General features: G+C 40.1%; 1 protein-coding gene across 1 annotated transcript in view; it reads right to left on the bottom strand.

Annotated features, from left to right (window-relative positions):
- The window catches only part of LOC144590973 (histone-lysine N-methyltransferase PRDM9-like), a 32,956-nt gene extending 13,767 nt beyond the window's left edge, over positions 1 to 19,189 (bottom strand). Inside the window, exons 1-5 of the mRNA XM_078395335.1 lie at positions 19,136 to 19,189; positions 18,150 to 18,273; positions 7,898 to 8,020; positions 6,660 to 6,779; positions 642 to 913 (exon numbers count right to left, since the gene is read on the bottom strand). Of these exons, the coding sequence (XP_078251461.1) occupies positions 642 to 913; positions 6,660 to 6,779; positions 7,898 to 8,020; positions 18,150 to 18,273; positions 19,136 to 19,189 (693 nt within the window). The remainder of the gene's footprint in view (positions 1 to 641; positions 914 to 6,659; positions 6,780 to 7,897; positions 8,021 to 18,149; positions 18,274 to 19,135) is intronic.
- Between the last annotated feature and the right edge of the window lie 1,040 nt (positions 19,190 to 20,229).

The raw sequence follows: 20,229 nt of genomic DNA, 5'->3' as shown, positions 1-20,229 counted from the left end.
ACATTCAATGTATTCTCAAACAAGGAGGTCGGACATCAGGGTGAAAGTCAAGTCAAGTCAATTTTATTTGTATAGCACATTTAAAAACAACCCACGTTGACCAAAATGCTGTACATCTGATTAGGTACTAAGGAAAAAAATTTTTTTTTAAATGAAACATACAGTAGCACGCAAGCAGTTCACAGCGCCTCCTCAGGGGCAGCAGAGCAGGAAGGAGATGGGGCACTGAGTCAGCTCAGAGATTGGGTGAGGGAGAGGGATGCCAGTCTGAGCAGTGAAGTGGGAATCACTGGAACAGAAGAGAAAGACAAAGAGCACAGACCCTTCAGTCTCTATTCACATTGACAACCAAATTAAAATGGAAACATGTAATTAAGAATCTAAGTTACAGAAATTATTTTCAGTTAGCTTAAAACTGTTTCTTTATTGGTAAGAAACTTGATGACTTTGATTAGAATATAAAATAATTCAGCTACAAAAAAATTGTAATAAAAACAAGAGAATTCAGGACATACCCAGCAAGGCAGGCAGCATTCGTGGAGAATAAAACACAGCTCACATTTCAGGATGATGATCTTTCTTCAACAAATGTTATCAAACCTGCTGAGCATTTTCCATGATGAACTATTGGAACCACTTACCGCCCATGAATAACCACTGATAGCAGCTTCTTCTTCATTTGAAACTTCTCCTTCATAGGGTCCAAAATGAATGCCCCTGGGAATAACCTTCCCTTCATTCCAGACACCAAGACCGGCTTTACGAATTTTGGACGTGGCAATGCTGAGGCCCTCTGGTAGAGTTAAATGAGCTCTATCGGTGCGATTGCAATCAATGACAGTGTCCTTCATGAAGATTGGTGGGCCATGCACAGGGCATTCTTCAATAAAAAATGTCTCACAGGCTTCACAAACTATAACGGAAAATATAAAATTAAGAAATGATCAGGGTGTTGGCGTTATTGAAAATGGCTGCACTTGGTACTGAAAATGCTTGTTGATCCACAAAAGATGTTATCTTATTAAAAGTATTTCAGAATATAATACGACCATGATGTAGATGTTGTGCAGAAGATCTTGGAAAAATCACTCTTTCCAAAATTACTCTTCTGAGGAAGCATTGAAAATGTGAAAGATTAATAGTGGCCGATTTGTGAAGAATCCCTTCGTGATGTTTGTCGGTCACCATGAATATCTTCGGGGTAAGATGCCGCTATTTAATTCAAAATGGCTGCCGTGTTGAACTGTATGGATATTTATAAACATCAAGAGAAAAATCATGACCATGGAATATAATTTTGCATTTAGTAATACCAAGCATGATGTAATACAGAGTATGTTTAACGGTAACAGTGCTGTAGTGCATGGAGTCAACTCCAAGAAAAGTGTTTTGAAGGATAAAAGTAACAGTCTATTATGTGAACTTATGAAGCATTTGTAACAAGGCAGATGAATTAAGACCATTGACATAGGTGCAGGAGTAAGCCATTCGGCCCTTCAAGCCAGCACCACCATTCGATGTGATCATGGCTAATCATCCACAATCAGTTCCCTGTTCCTGCCTTCTCCCCATATCCCTCGATTCCGCTAGCCCCAAGAGCTCTATCTAACTCTCTTTTGAATGCAGCCAGTGAATTGGCCTCCACTGCCTTCTGAGGCAGAGAATTACACAAATTCACAACTCTCTGGGTGAAAATGTTTTTCCTCATCTCGGTTCTAAATGGCCTACCCCTTATTCTTAAACTGTGGTCCCTGGTTTTGGACTCCCCCAACATCATAGAAACATCTAAAATAGGTGCAGGAGGAGGCCATTTGGCCCTTCGAGCCATTTGGCCCTTCACAGTGCTCATGGCTGATCATCCACAATCAGTAACCTGTACCTGCCATCTCCCCATATCTCTGGATTCCACTAGCTCCAAGAGCTCTACCGAACTCTTAAATTCATTCAGTGAATTGGCCTCCATTGCCTGCTGTGGCAGAGAATTCTACAAATTCACAATTCTGGGTGAAAAAGTTACTTCTCACCTCAGTTTTAAATGGCCTCCCCTTTATTCTTAGAATGTGTCCCCTGGTTCTGGACTCCCCCAACATTTGGAATATTTTTCCTGCATCTGCCTTGTCCAGTCCCTTTATAATTTTATGTCTCTATAAGATCCCCTCTCATCATTCTAAACTCCAGTGAATATAACCATAGTCTTTCCAATCTTTCCTCATATGACAGTCCCTTCATCCCAGGGATTAACCTCGTGAATCTACACTGCACTGCCTAAATAGCAAGGTCGTCCTACCTCACATTAGGAGACAAAAACGGCACACAATACTCCAAATGTGGTCTCACCAGGGCCTTATACAACTGCATAAAGACCTCTTTACTCTTATACTCAAATCCTGTTGTTATGAAGGCTTTCTTCACAGCCTGCTGTACCTGCACGCTTACTTTCAGTGACTGGTGTACAAGGATACCAAGGTCTCGTTGCACTTCCCCTTTACCTAATCTGACACCATTGATATAATAATCTGCTTCCTTATTTTTGCCGCCAAAGTGGATAACCTCAGTTATCTACATTATACTGCATCTGCCATGCACCTGCCCACTCACTCAACCTGTCCAATTCACCTAGCAACCTCCTAACATTATCCTCACAGTTCCCACTGCCACCCAGCTTTGTGTCATCCTCAAACGTGCTAGTGTTACTTCTACTTCCATCATCCAAATCACTTATATCGTAAATAGTTGCGGCCCCAGCACTGAGCCTTGCGGCACTCCACTCTCCACTGCCTGCCATTCTGAAAAGGACCCGTTTATTCGTACTCTTTGCTTCCTGTCTGCCAACCAATTCTCTATCCATGTCCATACCCTACCATGTGATTTAATTTTGCTCACCAACCTCCCGTGTGGTACCTAATCAAACAACGGCTTTCTGAAAGTCTAGAAACACTACATCCACTTGCTCTCCTTCATCCATTTTACTTGTCATGTCCTCAAAAAATTCCAGATGATTAGTCAAGCAGGATTTCCCCTTCATAAATCCATGCTGACTTGGACCAATCCTTTTACCACTATCCAGATGTGCCGTTATTACCTATTTAATAATTGACTCCAGCATCTTCCCCACCACCAGGCTAACTGGTCTATAATTCCCCGTTTCCTCTCTCGCTCCTTTCTTGAAAAGTGGGATAACATTAGCTACCCTCCAATCCACAGGAACTGATCCTGAATATATTGAACATTGGAAAATAATCACTAATGCGTCCACGATTTCTAGAGCCACCTCCTTGAGTACCCTGGGATGCAGACCATCAGGCCCTGGGGATTTATCAGCCTTCAGTCCCATCAGTTTACCCAATCCTATTTCTCGCCTAATGCAAATTTCTTTTAGTTCCTCCGACTCCCTTGATACTCTGTCCACTTGTGCATCTGGAAGATTGTTAGTGCCTTCATTAGTGAAGACAGGTCCAAAGTACCTGTTCAAATCTTCCGCCATTTCCTTGTTACCCATAATCATTTCACCCGTTTCTGCCTTCAAGGGACCCACATTTGTCTTTACTAATCTTTTTCCCTTAACATACCTAAAGAAGCTTTTACTATCCTTCTTTATATTCTTGGCCAGCTTCGCTTCCTACCTCATCTTTTCAGCCCGTATTGCCCTTTTTGCCATCTTCTGTTGTCCTTTGAAAGTTGCCCACTCCTCTGGCTTCCCGCTACTCTTTGCTATCTTATACATCTTTTCTTTTCGTTTTATTCCATCTCTAACTTCCCTTGTCAGCTACGGTTGCCTCCTACTCCCCTTAGAATCTATCTTCGCCTTTGGAATGAAATGATCCTGCATCCTCTGGATTATGCCCAGAAATTCCTGCCATTGCTGTTCCACCGTCATTCCTGCTAGGATCCCTTTCTATTTCACCTTGGCCAGCTCTTCTCTCATGCCTTCATAGTCCCCTTTGGTCAACTGTAACACTGACACTTCTGATTTAACCTTCTCCCGCTCAAATTGCATATTAAAACTAATTATATTACAGTCACTACCTCCAAGCGGTTCCTTTACCTTGAGTTCCCTTATTAAATCTGGTTCAATGGACAACACGAAATCCAGAATTGCCTTCTTCCTGGTAGGCTCCAATACAAGCTGTTCAAAAAATCCATCTTGGAGGCAATCTACAAACTCCCTTTCTTGGGGTCCTGTATCATACTGATTTTCCCAGTCTGCCTGCACATTGAAATCTCTTTAACCACCCTAGCATTACCTTTGTTACATGCCAATATTAACTCCTGATGCAACTTGCACCCTATATCCAGGCTACTGTACCTTTATTACTTGCCAATTTTAACTCCTGATGCAACTTGCACTATGCAAAGAGAGAAAAGAGATTTAATAAAGTATACAATGTAGAAAAGTAATTGCATGGTTTGTATCTAAACTGAACTTTACCAAATGCAAGACAAAATTGAGTTGGCCGGACTAATATAATTTTACATGAGTGCAACTGTGATGAACAGATTTGGCTCAGGGAATGATGTGGTGGAATAAGAGAGAAGGTTAATCAAAAATGTCAAAGAAAGAGAGCATTTCACAAAAGGGAAATCAAATATTTGTGTTGTCAAATTCAATCTTCATATAGAAAGGGAAAAAATGCTGAATTCGTGGGAAAATGAATTTGAAACTGAAATGAGTCTGGAAATGTTCTATCCAAGACAAATGCTGGTAATCCCAGCAAGTCAGAGAAGAATTATGGAAATAAAAACAGTGTTAGCATCTCACATTGAAGTTCCAACAAAGGGTCTTCCTCCTCAAACATTAGTTGTGTTTCTCTTTCCACAGATGATGCTGGATATCTTGTGCAACATGACAGAATTAACTGGTAGCTTTGCAATAAAGAATCATTTGGGACTCCTTGTTTAAATAACAGGAACATACATTGATCTTATGAGTGATGAAGTGAAAACAGAACATAGAGAATTATATTAAGCCATTTACTGATATATTAAGGTCAGATTGCTTAGATTAGGAAATTAGATGGAAAGTTATGACAGTTGGCAAATTGTAACTATTTAAAGGCAAGGATTAGTCAAAGATAATATCTTAGAACAAGGCACCTGCAATGTTTCCACGATTATTGCTGACAAGAAGGTAGATGGCAAAATAACTCACAAAATGACATAGATACCCACAAAATGACATAGATAGATAGATAGCTTTATTTGTCATCCAATATTGGACGAAATTCGGTCACCCACAGTCCAACAATAAAAGCATTAAATAGGCATTCAAATTACACAACCCCAAAAACCCCCAAAACACAGTCCAACAATAAAAGCATTAAATAGGCATTAAAATTACCCAACCCCAAAAACACACAAAAAAAGAAACATCCATCAAAGAAACATCCATCACAGTGAGTCTCCTCCAGTCCTCTCCTCACTGTGATGGAAGGCCACAATGTCTTTCCCTTCTCCTGCCGTCCTCGCCCGCAGTCAGGTTGTTGTGGTTGCAGGCCGCGCCGGACGGTCCGCAGCGGGCCGAGCCTAAGGCGAGTCGCAGCCGCTCCAGCAGACGCTCCCGCAGCCTCCGAAGACGGCCGGCTCCGCCGATGATAAGTCCGATCCGGGGCGGGCGAACACGCTGCCGCTGTTGCTGCACGTCGGGGCGGTCGTGGCTCCCGACATTGAAGCCCCCGCCCAGCAGAGAAATATCCCGCGGCATATCTTAGGCCGAGCCGGACGGTGAAATGTCCTCGACCCAAGCCCCGCGACCCGGGGCGGGCGAACCCGCTGCCGCTGCCGGAGCTCCCGATGTCGGCATCCACGCAGCCCGAGCCTAAGTCGAGTCGCAGCTGCTCCCGCAGCCTCCGAAGACGGCCGGCTCCGGTGATGGTAAGTCCGATCCGCGGGCTCTGCGAACCAGAGCCCTGGAGGCCGACAGCTCCAGGAGTTGGGCCGATGGTAGGCCGCAGCAGGAACGGAGACACGGCCCAGAACACAAAGGTCGGGTCTCCGTTCGGAAGGGATACATATTTCCCCCCCTCCCCCCCACATACACACATAGTACACAAACACAAAAACACGACATCACAACTACAATTAAGACAAAAAAAAACAACAAAAACACAAAGACAAATGGACCGCAGGTGAGCCGCAGCTGCTAGGGCAGCGCCGCCATTTTGCAAGGAAAGTTAAAAGACAAGAAGATAAAGAAAGATTAACAATTCATTGCTCTTCCCACAATGTATCACAACAGTTTGATTAATATTTTTGGTAACGTCAGTTGGTCATACTGCACATAGCCCTATATTAATAATACACAAAGCAATACTCTTACATTCACATCCTTTATGATGCCCACAGTTACCAGGAATGTGCCTACATAAATTGGACATGAACCACACTTTCTTTAAACAGTCACTGTCAGTTTACCGGGGAATCAATGTCAGATTCCAATGTCTGACAAAATTCCAGAAGTTAACATCAAATGGTACGGAAAGTACCAGTGATTAATGTTAAAATAAAAAATTTCTTCATGAGTGAACACAATTTTGTGCTCTTGAACCAAAGCCCGCATTGTTCCACCATTGCACTGGCTACCAATGCACCATGCCATCACTTCAATGCTCCTAATGAAATATGGTTGCTTTGAAGAAATAAATTGGTTCCTTTGGACATACACAGGTAATCGTCATCATGGAGCTCCTGTTCTTCCGTATAGATGATCCTCTCTTTATTTCGTAAATTATAAATTATTTTGCCTGTCTGTTTGGTCGGTTCCTCGCTTGTAGATCCCAAAACTGAAAATAGAAAGCCAAAAATAACCTAATTACATTGTTTCAAGTCAGGTAAGTGGTTGAACTGTAAAATATAGAAGTTAGTTACATAATATGCAACATGTTCTATGAATTGAATTTACATGGTGGTAGTCAGATGGTCATTATATCATCTCCATCATTTACTGGAATGCACAGGAGTTACCCATTTTGAGTTTTACTTTTACAAACAGAATTACCTGTTGCTCTTTTGATTCTTTTCACCAACACTGTGCCTTCCTTCGTTTCCTCAGTGGCTCCTCCCAAATCTCTTTTGCCCTCCCCTGTATATGACATGACCTGTAATGAGACATTTTGGTGCAAACTGTGATTCATAAGGACACAAATAGATTGGCTCTACTTCTTCTCGATTATTTCTTCCATCGCATTATTAACTGGGATACTCAACTAAGCTACTAATAAAAGCAGTAACTGCCTTGTGTGCAATATTTCAGTGAAATCTCGTCTTTCGTACTCTACTCTAAAAGGAAGTATGATATTGTCAGCAAATATGGGAAAATGTGGGAACAATTGTTCCTCTTTCAACAATAAAAACTTATTTGCGAATGTTAGCACCTGACTCCAACAGCAGTGACGAAGATTTGTCTAAAAAGCAGTAATTTCTATCTTGTAGAAAATAAAATGCCAATGTAGAGCCACTCTGTTAATTCTCACTTGTCCTTTATCCTGGGAATAATTTCTGTTCTTACCTTTACGACGGGCTTTCTTTTCGTATTCTTGCCATTTTCATTCTTAAAAGGAGGCCTAAAGATTTTGACTCCTTCGGGAAAAAAGTGCCACATCAGTGCTGCTTTGGAAAAGCACAGACTGTATCTCAATAGTTTGGCAATTCTGGATATATCTAATGTTTTTGAGTTAAAAATGGAAGCAACATATCACAAAAGTAAAAATTAGGAAAAGTAAATTTACACTTCATAAATAACACATTGGGAAAAACATTTCCATTTTAACGAGTATCCTACCATTCCAAAGATAAGAATAAAATCACCCTTGCACCAGATTCCATAGGCTAATGGCCCAATTGATTAGAATCAATTATAGTTGAAAAACTGCATTTAATATTTCAAACAGATTTAAATTACGTTTTGCATTTTTTGTCAGAAGTTTAGGTGTCCAATCCTCATCTGATTCGCTAGATTCGTAGACTTGGGTTTGACGCCTTCTCCTCCGATTTGTCATGAATTCTGGCTTTGGTACATCCAATCCTGTGAAAAATAAAAATGCTCATCATCTGTTATGGCCAACCTCAAGTATTTATCTTCACTGAACTTAACTGCAAATATCTGTGGAAATATCACTTTGCAATGTTATCATTATTTCCTCCAGAGTATTCATGCTATTATTCAATTGTCACGTCTATTTGACAAAGACAGCAACGAACCTTACAATTATTTTTCAGTTAAAGAAAAATCAACCAGCATGAAGAATATGACGGATGAGAATGTGTATATTTCCAGGTCATAAATCGCAAGGACCACTCGTCCATGTGGTAAGTGAAATCGATCAGAATTCTTCTTTCCATTCCTCCAGGTTTAAAGTAATGGCTTATTCTAGCTGCCTGTACTCACAGTGACACTTTGTGCCATGGTTGAGTAAATGGATTGAATAATGAACAACTAGGGCAACCCACCTCTTCATTAATGGGAACATTGACCTTTGCCCAATTTCTGATTTCAGGACTGTGACAAGTTGCAACATCAAAAAGCATAACTGTGCCCCAATGTCTATGGGTTTCTGCTATCCATGGTCACCATCTTCTAAATGACATAAAGCTTTGGTATTGATTGTAAAGTTAGTTCAATTTGAAATCACTGATGGAATTTTTGAATGTTGGTAAGGAACCTCTCCTGGAGGAAATAGTCATTAAAAGCAAAACTGTACATATCCTGCTGCCAATAATCTGGGACTAATCACAAGTCTGCTGGGTGTACTCATTTCATCAAAAGTCATAAGACAAATCTTACGGTTTGGCACACGTAACCTGCCTGATATATTATTATTAACTCCTGCCTGATATATTAATGCCTTGCAAAGTCAATAAATTTGCAAGGCATTAATATATCAGGCAGGAGTTTCTCCCTTGGGACCTTTCAAATTTTCCAATGACCAGTGGGCACAGCGGTTAAGTTGCTGCCTTACAGCGAATGCAGCGCCGGAGACTCGGGTTCGATCCTGACTACAGGTGGTGTCTGTACGGAATTTGTACGTTCTCCCCGTGACCTGCGTGGGTTTTCTCCAAGATCTTCAGTTTCCTCCCACACTCCAAAGATGTCCAGGTATGTAGGTTAACTGGCTTGGTAAATGTAAAAAGAAATTGTTCCTAGAAGTGTATAGGATAGTGTTAATGCGGGGATCGCTGGTCGGCACGGACCCAGTGGGCCGAAAGGGCCTGTTTCCGCACTGTATCTCAAAAACTAACTAAAAAAGTGTGTGTGCACATAAAAATGAGGGCAGGAACAGATTCCGCAACATTTAATTCTAAACATTATCTTTCAGACATTTGTTTATTGATTGAAAGAATGAGGGCATCACAGGCAGAGCTGGCATTTCTTGTTCTTTGCAAATTGCCCCTTGTGTGACATGGTGCAGAATGTGGAGGTTGTGGTGCTCCCAAGCACCCATTGCCCTCAACCTTTATGATGTAGAGGCTGCAGGTTTGGGACATGTTGTTATAGAAGTCTTACACGACTTCCGGTGGCGCTATGCTCTGATAAAGCCACGCGTCAACTAGCTCCGAAGAAAATCCGATCTTAAAAGGGGAAAGAACGGGACGGGTCCACTGAAATTTGCCGATAATTTTCAACGAAGGGTGAGTGAAGTAATCAGACCGTGACTCCTACCGTTTATATGTCGATAAGTCGCACTCCCCCATTAAAAATTGCTGCAAAACGAGCTGGCAAGCCCAGGCTGCCGGAAGAGGAATCAGGCCCGATGGAAGCATCAGCCTCAGCCTCAATTCCAGTGTCGACCCAAGAAGAAATTCCCAAACAGTCCCAAAAGCCACAGCCTAAAAAAATTGGATTGGAGGAATTTCGAACCATAGTTGGTGAGGAGCTTTCAAGTATGAAGGACGATTTTCAGGAAATGAAAGATGAATTAATATCGTTGAAAGGATTGAAGGGAGAAATATCATCTATCATCAGTGAGAAGTTATCATCAGCAAAGAAACGAATATGTGATAGTATGAACGAACATATGGTGGAAGTAAACTCTAAACTACAAAAGCTGGATTGCGACTTTACCAGTAAGTTGGAGCATATTACTACTACGGTACATCAACATGACGAGGCTATACGCGAGTTGGAAGTTCTAGCTGAGACAAGCATTGAAACAACAAAAAGGGTATTAACGCCTATCTGATCTACTAGCGAAAGTAACCAAAAAATGCATTGACTTAGAGGGTCGCTCTAAACGTCAGAACCTAAGGATTGTTGGAGTTAAAGAAGGCCAAGAGAAAGATAAAAACCTCTGTGATTTCACTGCTGAACTCCTACGTGATGTTTTGAAACTGGACACAAAACCTTTGCTGGATCGAGCCCACAGAGCACTGAGAGCTCGGCCAGCTGCTGGCGCTCCCCCAAGGCATCTGATATTAAAGGTACACTACTCTCACGTCTTAGAAGATATTTTGTCGAGAATCGCTATCAACAGAAACTTATCATTCCAAGACGACAATATCCGTATTTTTAGAGATTATCCTGCTGAGGTGGTTAAGAAAAGAGCACTTTTTAATGAGATAAGATCAATTTTGAGGAAGATCCCATCGCTCAGATTCAGAATGTTGTACCCGGCCAAAATGCGAGTCACCTACAAGCAGACAGAAACCTTTTATACTGATCACAATAAAGCATTCGAATTCGCACAAGAGATTGAAAACTCGCTGAAAGGATGAATACCACTCCACGGCTGTAATCATATCATCATATCATATATATACAGCCGGAAACAGGCCTTTTCGGCCCTCCAAGTCCGTGCCGCCCAGCGATCCCCGTACATTAACACTATCCTACACCCACTAGGGACAATTTTTTACATTTACCCAGCCAATTAACCTACATACCTGTACGTCTTTGGAGTGTCACTGGCAGAGAACTGATTGGGCTATAGGGCGTTATAATTTAATGTTCCAAGACCAGTGAATAAGCTATATGACTATTAATCTTTACTACTACTAATAAAAAATATTATTAATCACTACCAATAAGAAGTTCAAGTAACACCTGACTCATGTAAATTTTACTTTTAACATTTAACTAATAAACCCTAGGGGGGAAAACTGGCCTATTTTGGATTAAATTGATTTGGGCTTCCCCTGTTTATTTCCCCTTGCTTCTAAAAATATATATATTTAAAAACTGGAGCTAGTATTAATTTTGTCACAAGCTACGGAAGTCCTTCATTTTTTTGCCACCATAGGGTGGCTTTCACTAACTGCACTAATTGTAGTTGTAGTTTTAGATGTTTCTTTTCTTTTCCTGCACTCTTTTAACTCTCTACGTTCTTATCTTACTTCTAATTTTTTTCACTATGTTATTATTAAGTATTTATATCATTTTGGGAGATACTTTCGGGTGAAAGGCAAATGGATTGACAAATTATTTCATTCATCATTCTCCTTTAAATCAAGAGGTGTAGCCATTTTAATCCGTAAGTATACCATTCAAACATACCTCAAAATTTTTCAAAAAAATTGATTCAATTATTACTAATTTTATTTGGGATTATAATACCCATAGAATAAATAAAAGACATTGATGCAAGTCTAAAACTAATGGAGGATTCGCTTTACCAAACTTCCTATTTTATTACTGGGCGGTTAATATAAAAAATATAACCTTCTGGCTGGACGACATTGATCGGCAACCAGATTGGTTAAGGTTGGAGGAGGATTGCTTACCATTTGACATTGGTGCGATCTTATTCGCCCCAATAACTTTGAATAAAAAAACATATGGAGGAAAACCGATTATACATAGTGTTATCCGTATTTGGAAACAATTAAAACTCACTTTAAAATTGAGTAATTTATCGTTCTTCCTACCCATTGCAAATAACCCTTCTTTCAAACCGTCTGTCTCAGATAGAGGATTCATTCAATGGAAAAGTTATGGAATTAAAATGGTGGAAGACCTCTATCATAAGGGAACTTTTCTCTCTTTTCAGGAATTACAACAGAAGTATGGATTACATGCTAATAATTTTTTTAGATATTTACAACTCAGAGATTATGTAAAATCACATACGCAGGAATATAGATTTAGAGGCCCAGGAATTCTTGATGAATGCTTGAACCGTCACTACAATACAAATAAATTAATATCTTATATTTATAACACTCTTTTAGATACTGACATTCCGTCATCAGAATCATATAGACGAGGACCAATTGGCTCAACCCATAACGCAAGACATATGGGACGAAAGTTTACAACACATACATCAATGCTCGTTAAACACTAGACCAGTGGTTCCCAACCTTTCAAATATAGCGACCCATTTTAGAACAAGCAATCATGAAGCGACCCCAACCCTTAAAATATCTTATATATACATTCGGTTTTTGTACAACAAACTGCCATATATTGCGATTATTGAATTATAGATTATTTATTCATAAAAAATTCCAAAGCTCCTACAAACATTAATTAATTGCAAATCAATTCAAAATTGTTCGAACACACAAATTTCCACCGTTATGTAAAATATGTTTATGAACTGACTTTAATGAGACGGCTGGTATTGCAGTTTTTTAGCTAGCAATTCTATCCTGGGCTCCGTTGTCGATATGGCACACCTCAAGTCGTCTTCCAGATTTAATTTATTTCGGTATTTGTTTTTAAGGATGAGAAGTTGGGAGAATGCTGCTTCACATAAGTAAGTTGTTGGGAAGGGCAATAAATTCCTTATCGCGATTTCTGATATTACTGGGAATTTTTGGAAACTTTTTGCCCAAAATTCTTGTAGTTGCAATTCACCAAACCATGATTTAGCTTCAAAATTGTTTTTTAAGTCGATGAACTCTTCTTCTGCTGCTTCAGGGATATTATATACATTGGCATTGAATGGGTTGATTGTAAGGGAGAAAGATTTGCAACATTCATCAGGAAAATAACTTCTTAATCGAACAGTAAGAATTTCCAAATGCTCTTGTATCAAGCTATATAAGTCATCGATGTTAATTTCATTTGCCGCTTCTTCAACAAATTGGACAAGTGTTGGGAACATGTATAATTTCTTATGGTTAATTTTGGTGATCCAGAGTTCCAATTTCATTTTGAAAGACGATATGTTTTCAGACAAAGATATTATCGTACTTTCCTTACCCTGTAATCCTGTATTAACACTATTAAATATCTCAAAAATGTCGACCAGGTATGCCAATTTGCACAACGTAAATTCATCCGTCAACAATGATTCATATTCGCTTGCATTTTGAGAATCGAGAAATATTTGAAGCTCTCCTCTTAATTCAAAAAATCTCTTCAACGCCTTTCCTTTCGAGAGCCATCTTACCTCTGTGTGAAACAATAGTGCTTCATGCGTTGATCCCAAATCCTCACATAAAACTTTGAAGAGCCGTGTTGCAAGTGGCCTTGATTTAACGACATTTACTGCTTTAATCACTCGGTTAAGCACTTCTTTCAATGGTTCAGGTAACGTCTTGGTAGCTAATACTTGTCGATGAATCATGCAGTGAGTCCCAATTACTTCTGGAGTCACTTTTTTAACCAACGATTGGAAGCCAGACTTACAGCCGAGCATTGCAGGTGCCCCGTCAGTACAAACTCCGCATAATTTCTTCCATTCAATTGAATGTTCATTAAAGAAATCATCAATTAAATCAAAAATATCAGCAGCAGTAGTTGAAGTTTGCAGAGGCTTACAACACAAGAATTCTTCTTTAATTTTTTCATTTTTATAATAACGAACATACACAAGAAGTTGTGCAAAGTTTGTCACATCAGTAGTTTCATCAAGCTGTATGCTGAACAGCCCAGTTGGAGTTTCTTTTAATTCTTGAATAATTTGGCATAAAATATCCTCGGACATATCTGTTATCCTTCGTTTTACCGTATTGTTTGACACGGATAGAAGCGATAATTTATTTACCGCTTCAGGACCGATCATGAGACGTACAATATCTTTGGTGCATGGAAAAATAAGATTCTCAGCTATTGTGTGTGGCTTTTTAGCACGTGCTATTCTTAATGCAACCGTGTATGAAGCTTCAATGGCGGCTACATTTTTGTTTTGAAATAATCCACTGCTATCAAGCCGGCGGCTTTTGACACCAACAACTTTTGCTTTAAAAAAGTCAATACTTTTATCTTTCAAATCAGGGTGCTTAGTTTCGAGATGTCTTTGAAGTTTAGCTGGTTTCATAGACTCATGAGCAAGAACTTCCAAACATACTACACACTGTGGTCTTTCCACACCTGCATTAACTATGTCAGTGAATCCCCATTTCAAGAAATCATCACTGTACTTTCTCTTTCTTACACTCATTTTTAAAGGGTTAAGAATCACTCGAACAAAACTAACTACGTGTCACTGCAAGCGCGCGTACAACACTAGGTAAGTGGGAGGAGCGACAGCGGTGGCGCGACCAAGACAAAACAGAAACCAAACATGTTCAATACTGGCTTGAGTGACAACACGTTGTGTTGAGTGACTTAGGGAACTGTTACATTTAGTTTCATAGTATGAATTTATATAACTATCTTAATATGCATTTCACCGTGTTTTATATAATATTCATATCAGCTCAAAATCATTTAACGACCCCATGGCATTGGTGTCGCGACCCCGTTTGGGGTCGCGACCCACAGGTTGGGAACCACTGCACTAGACACTCATTAATACAATTTAAAATATTACACAGACTACATTATTCGAAGACAAAATGAAACAGGATCTTCCCAAGTATCTCTCCTATTTGTGATAAATGTCAATTTTAAGAAGCCAATTTAACTCACACTTTTGTGACTTGTACAAATATGCAAAATCTTTGGATCGATATTTTAAAAATAATTTCCAAAGTTATCGACAACCAACTGGATTTAGATCCAAAATTAATAATTTTAGGATTATCAGAACACATTACAAACTTTACGTTAAGTCAGAGACGCTTTCTTGACTACAGTCGAAAAAATTAATACTTAAATTTTGGGAAAAAACAGTAACCCCCACAACTAAAATGTGGATTACGGAAATGACTGAGACCTTGCATTTGGAAAAAAATAAGGTTTGCCTTAATTAACAAACCAGATCTATTTTTTTAAATATGGTCTCCATTTATTGAATTTTTAAAAAAGTAAATGGGTTTGTCACAAAACTAAAATTAAAACTTGAGTTTAGGGTTGGATATACAACTATACTCACTAACTCCCAGATCTATCCCCATAATTTTTATGTTTGTAATTCTCTTTTTTCTTTGCTTTCTCTCTATTAGTTTAGTCTTTTTTTTTCAGTCTCTTTTCATCTTTATTTTTTCTTTAAAAATTTAAAATTGAAGTTATGCAAGAACTCTATAACCAGTTTGTCGTTTATTATTATTTGTACATATGCTTTAAAATTTTTAAAAATTAAAATTAAAAAAAATAAAAAGAAGTCTTACCACAAAGACTCCAGTGCATTATGGAGAGTAAACAGTGCATTTCAGGTTAGGAAACCAAAACTGCACACAATACTCCAGGTGCGGTCTCACCAAGGCCCTGTACAACTGCAGCAGAACCTCCCTGCTGCTAAACTCAAATCCTCTTGCTATGAATGCCAAAATACCATTCGCTTTCTTCACTGCCTGCTGCACCTGCATGCTTGCTTTCAATGACTGGTGCACCATGACACCCAGGTCTCGTTGCATCTCCCCTTCTCCCAATCGGTCACCATTCAGGTAATACTCTGCTTTCCTGTTCTTGCCACCAAAGTGGATAACCTCACATTTATCCACATTATATTGCATCTGCCATGCATTTGCCCACTCGCCTAATCTATCCAAGTCACACGTGTTGTTATAGAAGTCTTACCACAAAGACTCCAGTGCATTATGGAGAGAGTAAACAGTGCATTTCAGGTTGGAGAAACCAGTGTACTTTGGAATGAAGAGTGCCAGGCTTCTTGAGTGTTGTGGATGATCTCTTCCAGGGATGTTGAGATATATTTCAATGTCCACATTGATATCCCTTGTTTATTGGCAATCCCTTGTTGTAGAGGATCACTACTCCCATTCCAGCTCTGTCAGTTTTGAGAGAATTGATTCTGTAGGTCTTTGAGTAAGCTAAAGATTCTGCTGCTGATGTCTATATGAGTGAATGGCTTATGAGGTTGGGATCATGATATTTTTGAGACTCTTTGATTTCCTGAAGAGGTCAAAAGGCCTTCCAGGTTGTTCTCCTCCATCTTGAACAGCCACATATCAAGGATTCCCACAAATTAATTATGCTGTTACATTTTCACAAAGGGCAGCCATAAAGCATTTTCTGCATTCTGCAAGATCTGGAGCCTTGATGCCACTTTGTTCATCTGGGAGAAACCAATGCCTATGGTTTACGTAATCCTGTCAATTAATTTGCAGAATTTTACAAAGAGAGCAGTTGGTTTATGTTTATTGTTGTCACGTGTTTGCAATACTGGGAAAAGCTTTAACTTGCATGCTATCCAATCAAATCACATAATACATCACAAGTAGAAAAGGTAGAGTGAAGGGAAAGATGGCAGACTGCAAAATATATTTCTCAGTATTGTCATGCAACAGTTCCAGAGAAAATGAACTAGGTTGGAGAATCGGGACTGTATCTAGCTTATCGAAGGACCATTCAGTAGTCTGTTAACTGTGGGAAATAGTGGCTGTTGTTTCAATGAGATTGGTCCACAAAGAATTGTTGGTAATCTTACGCCCAAGAATCATTTGAACTTTGGCACTATTGATGATGATTGGGGCATGTATTCTATCCTGAAGTCGAGAACTAGCTTTTCATCTTGTGACATTGAAGGGGATGTTGTTAATTTGACACTAAGTTACAAGGTACTCTTTCTCCTTCCTGTACTCTGTCTCCTCATTGTTCATGACCAGACAGCGGTGTCATCTGCAAACTTATAGATGCGTCATTAATGACACATTTGATTAAGCATCTACAAACTTGTGGAGCCTGTTGCAAGTAGTACCTGTCTCTGAGACATTAAGGAGAGCAGGAATTACTGTTGCACAGTGGACCAAACAGTTAGTCTCAGATTGGAGTTTGTATCTTCAATTACTCATTCCTTCACACAACAGAAATCACTGCCTGTGTTTTCCTCCAATGGGTTTTTCCACATATGGAAATATATTCCCATTTTTCAAGGCTCATTATGGAAATGTTTTGCAGGAGTGTGCTGTACTTGAGGGAGTACATGTTAAGAGAGGAACTTCAAGGATAAAACACAAAGTGTTGGAATAACTCAGTCTCTGGCATGCACAAGTGATGACACAGGTTTGTTTGATCCCTATCCCAATTTTTCCAAATTATGTCAAGTTTATTGTTGTATGCATGTACGATGTAGATACAATGAAAGGCTACTTTGCAGAAGCATAACAGGTTTAGAGACGGATATACACAAAACTAATTATGTAGAAATTCTGTAAGACTGCTGTGAGAAGACTGTGCAACTCTACAAGACATCAGTCAAATTACATTGTTATGAAAAGTCTATGGTTGTGCAATAGGAATCACGGTTGCATTAGGATTGCACATATGGTTTCAAGAATATAGTTGTCAGAAAGTAGCAGATCCTGATCCTGGTGGTGAGACTTCAGGCTTCAGTGTCTCCTACCTGATTGTAGCAGCAAGATGAGAGAACAGCCCGGATGAATGGGAACCTTGATGACCGATGCCGCCTTCTTGAGGTGGGTTCTCATGTAGATGCTATTGATGGTGGGGAGGTGTGTGCCTGTGATGGACTGGGTCGAGTCCACCACACCATGCAGCCTCTTGCATTCCTCTGCATTGGATTGCCTTAGCAGGCCATGATGCAACCAGTCAGGATACTTTCTACAGTACATCTGCACAAGTTTGTTAAGAGTTCAGCTAGAGGTTATTGTTGCAGCACCACTCAACCAATTTCCCTCTCTCTCACATCCAGTTGCAAAGGAAGGCACAGAGAACCAGGTACTGGGCCTTACTGGTAATTTGGAGGGGATGATAGTGTTGAATGCCAAGCTGTAGTTGATGAATAACTGTCTGACATGTATTCCCGATGGTCTACAGCAGAGTGCAGAGCCAGTGAGATAGCATCTACTGTTGACCAGCTTTGACAGTTCACAAAGGAAAAAAAAAGTAGACAAAATTTTGTACAAACCAACAGCAAGCATGGCTTCATAATTCCGCTTCACATTCTTATAACGGAGCTTCTCCCAGTAACTTATTTCTTGAAACTCTTCCTTGGAAAAATAGCCAGCAATGTCTTTGAACTTGTCAGCATCCTGGAAAAACAAACATTGTATCTGAGACACTTTGGTGCATAATCTGTAATCATCAGATATTAATTCCAAAACAGATTTGAAAATATAATTTTTTTACTTATTACAGGACAATTCCAGGATAAAGAATCACAACTTAAAATTAAACGGTAACTTCTTCAGGATAGAAGTGATATATTTCTTCACTCAGAATATAGTGAGTTTTATTCTACAGTTGAAAGAAATCAGCTGTTAATTACATTCCAGCAAGATCAACACATTATTTATTCAAAGAAGTAATAAACCATATCACAGTAAGAGAGGAAACTGCATTTAGAGTGCAGGTCTGGCGTGATCTGCCTGAAAGGTCCAGACCCAAAATGTTGCCTGTCAAGATTCAAGATTGCAGCTTCCAGCCAACAGACATCAGTGTCTACATTTCTGACAATGAAGACATTGACAATCATGGACTTCCCCCACACTGAAATCAGGAGAAGCACACAGTGGCTCCTGTAAAAACACTATTGTAAAAAAATAAATTGCCCGAGATAATAATCAGCAAGCCAGGCAGCATCTGTGGAGGTAGAAACAGAGTGAATGTTTCAGGTTAATATTCTTTCCTCACATCTGGGGAAAGTTTGCCAGATGGAGACAGACAACTAGAAGGATGAGGGAGATGGTCTGAATGGCCTTCCAGACCAATTATTAATGTCTGTGATCCACTTCAGAGACCAAGGATCTCATCCGATTCTCATTGACACCAATTCCTGGGGTGGTGATGATCTGAGAAGGAGCAGCAGCAATTTCCCCGTTCCCAGGCTCCCGAGAGGACATTTATCCGGCATCTTCTGCCCACTCTCCATGTCAAAGCTCCCTGGAGTCTCACCTCTGAGCCCTGCATCCCAGACATGGTCTCGTCTCCTTCAACAGCGTCTCCCATCCTGAGCTCAGCCACTCACTTCACACCTAACCTCGACTAAATCTCACCTCGGCAACACCCCACTTCGACTAAACCCCTCCTTCACTAAACCCCACCTCGACTAAACCCCGCCTTGACTAAACCCCACCTCGATGAAACCCCACCTCGACTAAACCTGACACCTCGACTAAATCCTCGCCTTGACTAAACTTTACCTCAATAAACGTCGCCCCTCAACTAAACACACCTCACTACTATATTTCACCTCACACCTAAACCCCTCACCTCCACTAAATCTCACACCTCACGACTAATCTTCTTCTCACTCTTAAACCTCGCCTCGACTAAACCTCACCTTGTCTAAACCTCGCCTCAACTAAATCTCAATTAACTAAATTTCACTAAACCTCAAAACTCACTGAATCTCACCTCACTAAACTGCACAAGACTAAACTTTACCTCAACTAAACCTCCCACCTCACGACTAAAATTTACCTCAACTAAACCTCACCTCGTCTAATCCTCACCTCAACTAAATCTCACCTCAACCCAAACCTCACCTCACCTTGACTCAACCCCACACCTCAACAAAACCCTCTCCTCCACTAAACTTTACCTCACTAAATCTCACCTCACTAAACCGCCTTGGCTAAACCCCACCTCACCTCAACTAAACCTCCCACCTCACGACTAAAATTTACCTCAACTAAACCTCGTCTAAACCTTGGCTAAACCCCACCTCATCTAATCCTCACCTCAACTAAATCTCAATTAACTAAATTTCATTAATGCGCAAAACTCACTGAATCTCACCTCACTAAATTGAGCAAGACTAAACTTTACCTCAACTAAACCTCCCACCTCACCACTAAACTCCACCTCACCACTAAACTCCGCCTCACCACTAAACTCCGCCTCACCACTAAACTCCGCCTCACCACTAAACTCCGCCTCACCACTAAACTCCGCCTCACCACTAAACTCCGCCTCACCACTAAACTCCGCCTCACCACTAAACTCCGCCTCACCACTAAACTCCACCTCACCACTAAACTCCACCT

The sequence above is a fragment of the Rhinoraja longicauda genome, unplaced genomic scaffold (genome assembly GCF_053455715.1).
Source record: "Rhinoraja longicauda isolate Sanriku21f unplaced genomic scaffold, sRhiLon1.1 Scf000439, whole genome shotgun sequence".
NCBI lineage: Eukaryota > Metazoa > Chordata > Chondrichthyes > Rajiformes > Arhynchobatidae > Rhinoraja > Rhinoraja longicauda.
The sequence above is the reverse complement of the archived record's forward strand: the minus strand, read 5'-3'. Positions and strand labels throughout refer to the sequence as shown.